This window comes from Oncorhynchus clarkii, chromosome 11 (genome assembly GCF_045791955.1).
Source record: "Oncorhynchus clarkii lewisi isolate Uvic-CL-2024 chromosome 11, UVic_Ocla_1.0, whole genome shotgun sequence".
NCBI lineage: Eukaryota > Metazoa > Chordata > Actinopteri > Salmoniformes > Salmonidae > Oncorhynchus > Oncorhynchus clarkii.
The window spans coordinates 2,884,555-2,896,599 of NC_092157.1; the positions used below are offsets into that span (position 1 = coordinate 2,884,555).

General features: G+C 45.1%; 1 protein-coding gene across 1 annotated transcript; it reads left to right on the plus strand.

Annotated features, from left to right (window-relative positions):
• Window positions 1–8,034: 8,034 nt before the first annotated feature.
• Window positions 8,035–8,745, plus strand: LOC139420505 (uncharacterized). Its single transcript, XM_071170712.1, has one exon. It carries the CDS (start codon window positions 8,035–8,037, stop codon window positions 8,743–8,745), a length of 711 nt encoding a protein of 236 aa, XP_071026813.1.
• The last annotated feature ends 3,300 nt before the right edge of the window (window positions 8,746–12,045 follow it).

The following is a 12,045-nucleotide window of genomic DNA, read 5'->3' on the forward strand; positions in this document are numbered from 1 at the left end:
TGGAGAAAATCTGGCAGCCTTGGAGAACCCCTGGCAGCCTTGGAGAACACCTGGCAGCCTTGGAGAACACCTGGCAGCCTTGGAGAACACCTGGCAGCCTTGGAGAACACCTGACAGCCTGCCTGGCAGCCCTGGAGAACCCCTGGCAGCCTTGGAGAAAACCTGGCAGCCTTGGATAACCCCTGGCAGCCTTGGAGAAAGCCTGGCAGCCTTGGAGAATACCTGGCAGCCTTGGAGAATACCTGGCAGTCTTGGAGAACCCCTGGCAGCCTTGGAGAATACCTGGCAGCCTTGGAGAATACCTCACAGCCTTGGAGAACTCTTGCTTGAAACAAAGCACTCCCTCTATTGTTGTAGCCTGCTGTCTCTCTCTCCTTTGTTGTAGCCTGCTGTCTCTCTCTCCTTTGTTTTAGCCTGCTGTCTCTCCCTCCTTTGTTGTAGCCTACTGTCTCTCCCTCCTTTGTTGCAGCCTGCTGTCTGTCCAACAAATAGCTGTGGTCCAAGGCAGCCACTTGGAGTCTTGCGACCATCCCCTACTGGCCCATCCCCTACTGGCCCCTCCCCTACTGGACCATCCCCTACTGGCCCATCCCCTACTGGCCCATCCCCTACTGACCCATCCACTGCTGGCCCATCCACTGCTGGCCCCTCCCCTGCTGGCCCATCCCCTACTGGCCCATCCCCTGCTGGCCCATCCCCTGCTGGCCCATCCCCTGCTGGCCGAACCCCTGCCGTTTGGCAAGCTGTACTAACCGTTCTTTCCTGTTGGTAGAAAACAATTAAGGCATATTTTAGGCTTTAGGTATATTCAAGTATCAGTGATGACAGATTGTCTTGAAATAAACAATAGCCTTAGAAATAACATGGATTTGCATGTCCCTCCTCTTCCTCCTGCACAGTTTCCTCCAGGATGAAAACATTTTCAGGGATGAAGATGTCATACTGAAAACAAACTAATGTTTTGTTAAGAAAACTCATCCCAAATGTATCAGTTGGCGTTAACAAGTCACCTGCCTTGTCGAAAGTGTCCTTTGTCGTGAAGACTTCCTCCACGAAGTGCTGTCTGCAGACTATGCTAGATTGAGTTGACAAGTCCTTCCTTTTTAGGAGCCACTTCTTCAAAAGTTGCGGGTCCTTGGGCAGCCGATGGTAGCATACCAAGGGATTTGTTTTGGAGCCAATTCATACAGCTTGACGCTATACAGTTCATGTCTGAATTAGTACTTGTTGTTGCCATCTTCACTCTCTTCGATTTCACTCTCCGTGTGAAAACTAAATACCACGGACAATTAGCTGATTCCTGCCAGTTGATGCACTGGCGTCAGTTGGTTACTATGGCAATTTAAAATGGCGTTGACCGTAGCTCAAATAAACGTTGTTGAAAAATAGTAAAAATACTAAATCTAGAGATTTTTTATGTTAAATGCACATGTTTAAGATTAGTGGATTGAATGCATCTCTTTCCTTAGGTTCCCTTTGAAGGATTGTGTGTATATTGTTTTGTATTGCTAGGTAATATTTCACGTTTGGAACTCGAAACACAAGCATTTCGCTGTACCTGCGATAACGTCAAAAAAAATTGTGTTTGCCAAGGTCCTCGCTAACAGAGTGTGCAAAGCTGTCATCAAGGCAAAGGGTGGCTACTTTGAAGAATCTAAAAGAATCTAAAATCTAAAATATGTTTTGATTTGTTTAACACTTTTTGGTTACTACATGATTCCATATGTGTTGTTTCATAGTTTTGACATTTTCATTATTATTCTACAAAGTAGAAAGTATTTTTTTTAAATAAAGAAAAACCCTGGAATGAAGGACCAAACTTCTGACAGGTATTGTTTATGTTTTTGGTTGCTCTCTCTCTCTCAATTCAATTTCAATTTAAGGGCTTTAGTGGCATTGAAAACATATGTTTACATTGCCAAAGCAAGTGAAATAGATAATAAACTCAAGTTAACCTTTCTGGGAAGGGGGTTCCGCTAACAGCCAATGAAATTTGAGGGCGCCAAATTCAAACAACAGAAATCTCATAATTAAAAATCCTCAAAAAATAGTATTATACACTTTTTTAAAGATAAACTTCTTGTTAATCCAACCACAGTGTCAGATTTCAAAAAGTCTTTACGGCGAAAGCACACCATGCGATTATGTTAGGACAGCGCCTAGCCACAAAAACCATACAGACATTTTCCAGCCAAGAAGAGGTGTCACAAAAGTCAGAAATAGCGTTAAAATTAATCACTTACCTTTGATGATCTTCATCTGGTGGCACTCCCAGGACTCAATGTTACACAATGTTACACAATATCCCCTGTTGCAAGAGGAGATGGTGGCTATGGAGACAGATTGTTTTATGTTCAGTATTTGTGTTTTGGATTTGGTTTGTGACGGGTCCTCGTACCCACTTTGTTTCATTGTATCTCATGGTTTTGGAGATATGTTTTTTAAGTTATTAAAATACTCCATTCCACCAAGTGTTGATTCTCCTGCGCCTGACTTCCCTGCCACCTATACACACGACTGTGACATTTAGGTTCTTGTCCAGTTCTGGCATTTAGGTTCTTGTCCAGTTCTGGCATTTAGGTCACTGGAGACTGATACATGTCCCTGGGCCTGGAAATGGTTGATCTCCCATTCCAGGATGGAGAAGCTGTCTAATGAGTGACTGGTCAGGAGTAGGTCTAGACTAACTCTGTGACTGGTCAGGAGTAGGTCTAGACTAATTAGTGACTGGTCAGGAGTAGGTCTAGACTAATTAGTGACTGGTCAGGGTAGGTCTAGACTAATTAGTGACTGGTCAGGAGTAGGTCTAGACTAATTAGTGACTGGTCAGGAATAGGTCTAGACTAATTAGTGACTGCTCAGGAGTAGGTCTAGATTAATTAGTGACTGTGACTGAAGAGATGATTATCAACTAGTTAAACTACATTACAGGCTGGCTAAATGTTCTGATCAGTGATAATTTATGAACCAACTAGACAAGATGATCATGATCAGCACTCACCTCAACTTAGCTAACATTACCACAGCCTAATTATAGCCAAACCAATACGGATTGATTTACAGAGATGAGTCACCATGCTTGTGTCAAAGCAGCCTGAAACGGTGCTCAAAAAGTTGACCGCAGGCAGGTAGGCTATTGATTTAAATGTATTTAATCCCAATTGAGTTTCAGTGAGCAACAGTTTGATTCCTTCAAATGCATTAGCCTACTTTATTCCAGTATTTTTCGTCAGTCGGCGATATCTATTGCCAATAGTAATTCCTTATGGATCCGTCCAGTTGTTGTTGAGCTATGTGAAGAGACGGGGGGTGGAAGTGACTTGCGTCACAAAGTTTAAAACTGCCCCGGAAGATGGTAACCATAGAGATCCTATTAAATTACTAGAGAGTCTATTTCATAAACTCTTAAAGTTCCATAATGGGGAGAAAATGGCAGCCATCTTGGTCAGCGAGAAATCCAAAACCAGTCTAATTCGAAAGATTGGCAGAAAGGTGATGCTTTTCCCGCTTTTATTGATGCAAGAAAGCAACATTAAGGCATGTGATGTATCAGAAATTGTGTAATGGAATTATATTAATTCTAAAATATTGTCATATATTTATAGATAGAGTTTATATGTGTTTTATACACATTTTCTGTATAAATATCCTCTAAAATATATGTAAACAGACCAGATTTTGTTTACTTGGAATGCTGTGAGTGTTTTTATATGATAAAATATCAGACCTTGTTGCATTTCCAACATGTCTAAGTCCTATCATCAAGTGATTTCAGCCAGTGGAAGTGGATCGACTGCATTGTTTCAGTGGAACGTTACTATATTAAATTGGCAGTTAATTTGAAAAATATATGGATTAATTCCTCTAACACTGGCTGGCTAGCTAACATACAGTGCAGATAAATTCCTCTAACACTGGCTGGCTAGCTAACATACAGTGCAGATAAATTCCTCTAACACTGGCTGGCTAGCTAACATACAGTGCAGATAAATTCCTCTAACACTGGCTGGCTAGCTAACATACAGTGCAGATAAATTCCTCTAACACTGGCTGGCTAGCTAACATACAGTGCAGATAAATTCCTCTAACACTGGCTGGCTAGCTAACATACAGTGCAGATAAATTCCTCTAACACTGGCTGGCTAGCTAACATACAGTGCAGATAAATTCCTCTAACACTGGCTGGCTAGCTAACATACAGTGCAGATAAATTCCTCTAACACTGGCTGGCTAGCTAACATACAGTGCAGATAAATTCCTCTAACACTGGCTGGCTAGCTAACATACAGTGCAGATAAATTCCTCTAACACTGGCTGGCTAGCTAACATACAGTGCAGATAAATTCCTCTAACACTGGCTGGCTAGCTAACATACAGTGCAGATTAATTCCTCTAACACTGGCTGGCTAGCTAACATACAGTGCAGATAAATTCCTCTAACACTGGCTGGCTAGCTAACATACAGTGCAGATTAATTCCTCTAACACTGGCTGGCTAGCTAACATACAGTGCAGATAAATTCCTCTAACACTGGCTGGCTAGCTAACATACAGTGCAGATTAATTCCTCTAACACTGGCTGGCTAGCTAACATACCGTGCAGATAAATTCCTCTAACACTGGCTGGCTAGCTAACATACAGTGCAGATAAATTCCTCTAACACTGGCTGGCTAGCTAACATACAGTGCAGATTAATTCCTCTAACACTGGCTGGCTAGCTAACATACAGTGCAGATAAATTCCTCTAACACTGGCTGGCTAGCTAACATACAGTGCAGATAAATTCCTCTAACACTGGCTGGCTAGCTAACATACAGTGCAGATTAATTCCTCTAACACTGGCTGGCTAGCTAACATACAGTGCAGATTAATTCCTCTAACACTGGCTGGCTAGCTAACATACAGTGCAGATAAATTCCTCTAACACTGGCTGGCTAGCTAACATACAGTGCAGATAAATTCCTCTAACACTGGCTGGCTAGCTAACATACAGTGCAGATAAATTCCTCTAACACTGGCTGGCTAGCTAACATACAGTGCAGATAAATTCCTCTAACACTGGCTGGCTAGCTAACATACAGTGCAGATTAATTCCTCTAACACTGGCTGGCTAGCTAACATACAGTGCAGATAAATTCCTCTAACACTGGCTGGCTAGCTAACATACAGTGCAGATTAATTCCTCTAACACTGGCTGGCTAGCTAACATACAGTGCAGATAAATTCCTCTAACACTGGCTGGCTAGCTAACATACAGTGCAGATTAATTCCTCTAACACTGGCTGGCTAGCTAACATACCGTGCAGATAAATTCCTCTAACACTGGCTGGCTAGCTAACATACAGTGCAGATAAATTCCTCTAACACTGGCTGGCTAGCTAACATACAGTGCAGATAAATTCCTCTAACACTGGCTGGCTAGCTAACATACAGTGCAGATAAATTCCTCTAACACTGGCTGGCTAGCTAACATACAGTGCAGATAAATTCCTCTAACACTGGCTGGCTAGCTAACATACAGTGCAGATTAATTCCTCTAACACTGGCTGGCTAGCTAACATACAGTGCAGATAAATTCCTCTAACACTGGCTGGCTAGCTAACATACAGTGCAGATTAATTCCTCTAACACTGGCTGGCTAGCTAACATACAGTGCAGATAAATTCCTCTAACACTGGCTGGCTAGCTAACATACAGTGCAGATTAATTCCTCTAACACTGGCTGGCTAGCTAACATACCGTGCAGATAAATTCCTCTAACACTGGCTGGCTAGCTAACATACAGTGCAGATAAATTCCTCTAACACTGGCTGGCTAGCTAACATACAGTGCAGATTAATTCCTCTAACACTGGCTGGCTAGCTAACATACAGTGCAGATAAATTCCTCTAACACTGGCTGGCTAGCTAACATACAGTGCAGATAAATTCCTCTAACACTGGCTGGCTAGCTAACATACAGTGCAGATTAATTCCTCTAACACTGGCTGGCTAGCTAACATACAGTGCAGATTAATTCCTCTAACACTGGCTGGCTAGCTAACATACAGTGCAGATAAATTCCTCTAACACTGGCTGGCTAGCTAACATACAGTGCAGATAAATTCCTCTAACACTGGCTGGCTAGCTAACATACAGTGCAGATAAATTCCTCTAACACTGGCTGGCTAGCTAACATACAGTGCAGATAAATTCCTCTAACACTGGCTGGCTAGCTAACATACAGTGCAGATTAATTCCTCTAACACTGGCTGGCTAGCTAACATACAGTGCAGATAAATTCCTCTAACACTGGCTGGCTAGCTAACATACAGTGCAGATTAATTCCTCTAACACTGGCTGGCTAGCTAACATACAGTGCAGATAAATTCCTCTAACACTGGCTGGCTAGCTAACATACAGTGCAGATTAATTCCTCTAACACTGGCTGGCTAGCTAACATACCGTGCAGATAAATTCCTCTAACACTGGCTGGCTAGCTAACATACAGTGCAGATAAATTCCTCTAACACTGGCTGGCTAGCTAACATACAGTGCAGATTAATTCCTCTAACACTGGCTGGCTAGCTAACATACAGTGCAGATAAATTCCTCTAACACTGGCTGGCTAGCTAACATACAGTGCAGATAAATTCCTCTAACACTGGCTGGCTAGCTAACATACAGTGCAGATAAATTCCTCTAACACTGGCTGGCTAGCTAACATACAGTGCAGATAAATTCCTCTAACACTGGCTGGCTAGCTAACATACAGTGCAGATTAATTCCTCTAACACTGGCTGGCTAGCTAACATACCGTGCAGATAAATTCCTCTAACACTGGCTGGCTAGCTAACATACAGTGCAGATAAATTCCTCTAACACTGGCTGGCTAGCTAACATACAGTGCAGATTAATTCCTCTAACACTGGCTGGCTAGCTAACATACAGTGCAGATAAATTCATTACATTCATTGTTTTACACAACACTTCTTTCTCCCTGACCAAAAAAATGTCTAACCTTTGGACCGTCATCAGAAGGCTCATGTCCATTCTAGTATTCTGATTCCTAATTCTATGATGGTAATAGTAGTAATGGGCGCTGCCTAGCAACCATCAAGAGTTTAAGAGTGTAGTGCATACCAATGCCGCCTCACCACTACGCCTACATTTCATACCTAGCCATAGGCAGAACTTTACCGCAATCTAGACTAGGTCGGTTCGCAGGAGAAAAAAAGGTTTGATACTTTCAACACTTATTAAGAAAAGGAGGGGAAAAAAGTTGTCGGGAATATTCGTCTTGGTTTGAAAGGTGTCTCTCCCGTCTCTCGCCCTCTCTCTCTTTGCCTCTCTCTCTCTCTCTCTGTCTCTCGGTCTCTCTGTCTCTCTCTCTCTCTCTGCCTCTCTCTCTTTCTCTCTCTGCCTCTCTCTCTTTCTCTCTCTGCCTCTCTCTCTCTCTCTCTGCCTCTCTCTCTTTCTCTCTGTCTCTCTCTCTCTCTGCCTCTCTCTCTCTCTCTCTCTCTGCCTCTCTCTCTCTCTCTCTCTCTCTCTGCCTCTCTCTCTCTCTCTCTCTGCAACTTTCTCTGCCTCTCTCTCCCTAGCCACAAGGCAGGGTAGGGCAGCGAGTGGGAGACAGACGGACGGACAGACGGACGATAGCTAGTGTTGAGAAAAGATGCAAAGCATCAGGCCAGACACCCAAAGACAAAGAGGAAAGAGAGAGGAGAGAGAGGGAGAGGAGAGAGGAGAGAGAGTGTGAAGAGAAGAGAGAGAGGAGAGAGAGAGGAGAGAGAGGAAAGAGAAGAGAGAGAGTGTGAGGAGAGCGGAAAGAGAGAGGAGAGAGAGTGTGAGGAGATAATAAAGAGAGAGGAGAGAGAGAGAGAAAAGAGGGAGGAGAGAGAGAGAGAAAAGAGGGAGGAGAGAGAGAGAGGAGAGAGAGTGTGAGGAGAGGGGAAAGAGGGAGGAGGGAGGGAGAGAGGTGAGAGGGATAGAGGAAAGAGAAAGGAGAGAAGGGGGAGAGAAAAGGGAGGGGTGAGAGAGGCCCAGGAATGGCTCAATGCTTTCAGCCTCCACTCACTCACCACACAGGCTCCCATTCAGTAGCCCAGCAGCCAGCAACCAGCAACCAGTAGTCAACAGCCAGCAGCCAGCAACCAGCAGCCAGCAACCTTCAGCTAGCATCCAGAAACCAGCAGCCAGAAACCAGCTCTCAGCAGCCAGCAACCAGCAGCCAGCAGCCAGCAGCCAGAAACCAGCTCTCAGCAGCCAGCAACCAGCAGCCAGAAACCAGCAGCCAGCAACCAGCAGCCAGAAACCAGCAGCCAGAAACCAGCAGCCAGCAGCCAGCAACCAGAAACCAGCAGCCAGAAACCAGCAGCCAGCAACCAGCAACCAGCAACCAGCAACCAGCAGCCAGAAACCAGCAGCCAGAAACCAGCAACCAGCAGCCAGAAACCAGCAACCAGCAGCCAGAAACCAGCAGCCAGAAACCAGCAACCAGCAACCAGCAACCAGAAACCAGCAACCAGCAGCCAGAAACCAGCAACCAGCAGCCAGAAACCAGCAGCCAGACACCAGCTGCCAGCAACCAGCAGCCAGAAACCAGCAACCAGCAGCCAGCAGCCAGAAACCAGCAGCCAGAAACAAGCAAACAACAACCAGCAACCATCAACCAGCAGCCAGAAACCAGCATCCAGCATTAGGACAGATAAGAGAGTGGCGGGGAGGAGGAAGATGTGTCGAACCCAGATTACATCTCAATGAATAGCATTAATTACCTGTCTTTAGAAAGATATACACAGGGTTCTGGATCACTGGACTGACTATGGGTCCTGAGTTACAGTGACCCAGAAAGATATACACGGGGTTCTGGATCACTGGACTGACTATGGGTCCTGAGTTACAGTGACCCAGAAAGATATACACGGGGTTCTGGATCACTGGACTGACTATGGGTTCTGAGTTACAGTCACCCAGAAGGCCTGAACTTCAATATGACAACTTCCTGCAGTAACACCTGTTACAAAACACAGAATTACTGCAAAAATAGACATACACAGAGGATGACTGATATTCACACAGTGGATGACTGATATTCACACAGTGGATGACTGACATTCACACAGTGGATGACTGACACAGTGGATGACTGATATTCACACAGTGGATGACTGACACAGTGGACGACTGACATTCACACAGTGGATGACTGACATTCACACAGTGGATGACTGATATTCACACAGAGGATGACTGATATTCACACAGAGGATGACTGATATTCACACAGTGGATGACTGATATTCACACAGTGGATGACTGACACAGTGGATGACTGATATTCACACAGTGGATGACTGACATTCACACAGTGGACGACTGACATTCACACAGTGGATGACTGACATTCACACAGTGGATGACTGACATTCACACAGTGGATGACTGACACAGTGGATGACTGATATTCACACAGTGGATGACTGACAGTGGACGACTGACATTCACACAGTGGATGACTGACATTCACACAGTGGATGACTGATATTCACACAGTGGATGACTGACATTCACAGGCTTAGTGGATGATTTGATGATAACCTCCCTTAGTATCCACAGCACACTGTTGTTCCCATGGACACAGCTCGATGCATCTTCAAGGACACCTTAAACATGACCAAATCTGAATCAAATAAACCCTCCCGTCTGAAATACTGAATCAGTATTGATCTGAAAACTTTCATTACACAGACTAGACAACCCATTGAACGACTGCATTTTAACGCCTGGGCCCGTTGTTCACAAAGAGTCTCACAGTACTGATCTAGGTTCAGCTTTGTTAGTAGAAAATGGTCCTCTGTAGTTCAGTTAGTAGAACATGGTCCTCTGTAGTTCAGTTATTTGAACATGGTCCTCTGTAGTTAGTAGAACATGGTCCTCTGTAGTTCAGTTAGTAGAACATGGTCCTCTGTAGTTCAGTTAGTAGAACATGGTCCTCTGTAGGTCAGTTAGTAGAACATGGTCCTCTGTAGTTCAGTTAGTGGAACATGGTCCTCTGTAGTTCAGTTAGTAGAACATGGTCCTCCGTAGTTCAGTTAGTAGAACATGGTCCTCTGTAAATCAAATCAAATCAAATCAAATTTTATTTGTCACATACACATGGTTAGCAGATGTTAATGCGAGTGTAGCGAAATGCTTGTGCTTCTAGTTCCGACAATGCAGTAATAACCAACAAGTAATCTAACTAACAATTCCAAAACTACTGTCTTGTACACAGTGTGAGGGGATAAGGAATATGTACATAAGGATATATGAATGAGTGATGGTACAGAGCAGCATAGGCAGATACAGTAGATTGTATCGAGTACAGTATATACATATGAGATGAGTATGTAAACAAAGTGGCATAGTTAAAGTGGCTAATGATACATGTATTACATAAGGATACAGTTGATGATATAGAGTACAGTATATACGTATGCCTATGAGATGAATAATGTAGGGTAGGTAACATTATATAAGGTAGCATTGTTTAAAGTGGCTAGTGATATATTTACATCATTTCCCATCAATTCCCATTATTAAAGTGGCTGGAGTTGAGTCAGTGTCAGTGTGTTGGCAGCAGCCACTCAATGTTAGTGGTGGCTGTTTAACAGTCTGATAGCCTTGAGATAGAAGCTGTTTTTCAGTCTCTCGGTCCCAGCTTTGATGCACCTGTACTGACCTCGCCTTCTGGATGATAGCGGGGTGGACAGGCAGTGGCTCGGGTGGTTGATGTCCTTGATGATCTTTATGGCCTTCCTGTGACATCGGGTGGTGTAGGTGTCCTGGAGGGCAGGTAGTTTGCCCCCGGTGATGCGTTGTGCAGACCTCACTACCCTCTGGAGAGCCTTACGGTTGAGGGCGGAGCAGTTGCCGTACCAGGCGGTGATACAGCCCGCCAGGATGCTCTCGATTGTGCATCTGTAGAAGTTTGTGAGTGCTTTTGGTGACAAGCCGAATTTCTTCAGCCTCCTGAGGTTGAAGAGGCGCTGCTGCGCCTTCTTCACAATGCTGTCTGTGTGAGTGGACCAATTCAGTTTGTCTGTGATGTGTATGCCGAGGAACTTAAAACTTGCTACCCTCTCCACTACTGTTCCATCAATGTGGATAGGGGGGTGTTCCCTCTGCTGTTTCCTGAATTCCACAATCATCTCCTTAGTTTTGTTGACGTTGAGTGTGAGGTTATTTTCCTGACACCACACTCCGAGGGCCCTCACCTCCTCCCTGTAGGCCGTCTCGTCGTTGTTGGTAATCAAGCCTACCACTGTTGTGTCGTCCGCAAACTTGATGATTGAGTTGGAGGCGTGCGTGGCCACGCAGTCGTGGGTGAACAGGGAGTACAGGAGAGGGCTCAGAACGCACCCTTGTGGGGCCCCAGTGTTGAGGATCAGCGGGGAGGAGATGTTGTTGCCTACCCTCACCACCTGGGGGCGGCCCGTCAGGAAGTCCAGTACCCAGTTGCACAGGGCGGGGTCGAGACCCAGGGTCTCGAGCTTGATGACGAGCTTGGAGGGTACTATGGTGTTGAATGCCGAGCTGTAGTCAATGAACAGCATTCTCACATAGGTATTCCTCTTGTCCAGATGGGTTAGGGCAGTGTGCAGTGTGGTTGAGATTGCATCGTCTGTGGACCTATTTGGGCGGTAAGCAAATTGGAGTGGGTCTAGGTGTTCAGGTAGGGTGGAGGTGATATGGTCCTTGACTAGTCTCTCAAAGCACTTCATGATGACGGAAGTGAGTGCTACGGGGCGGTAGTCGTTTAGCTCAGTTACCTTAGCTTTCTTGGGAACAGGAACAATGGTGGCCCTCTTGAAGCATGTGGGAACAGCAGACTGGTATAGGGATTGATTGAATATGTCCGTAAACACACCGGCCAGCTGGTCTGCGCATGCTCTGAGGGCGCGGCTGGGGATGCCGTCTGGGCCTGCAGCCTTGCGAGGGTTAACACGTTTAAATGTCTTACTCACCTCGGCTGCAGTGAAGGAGAGACCGCAAGTTTTCGTTGCAGGCCGTGTCAGTGGCACTG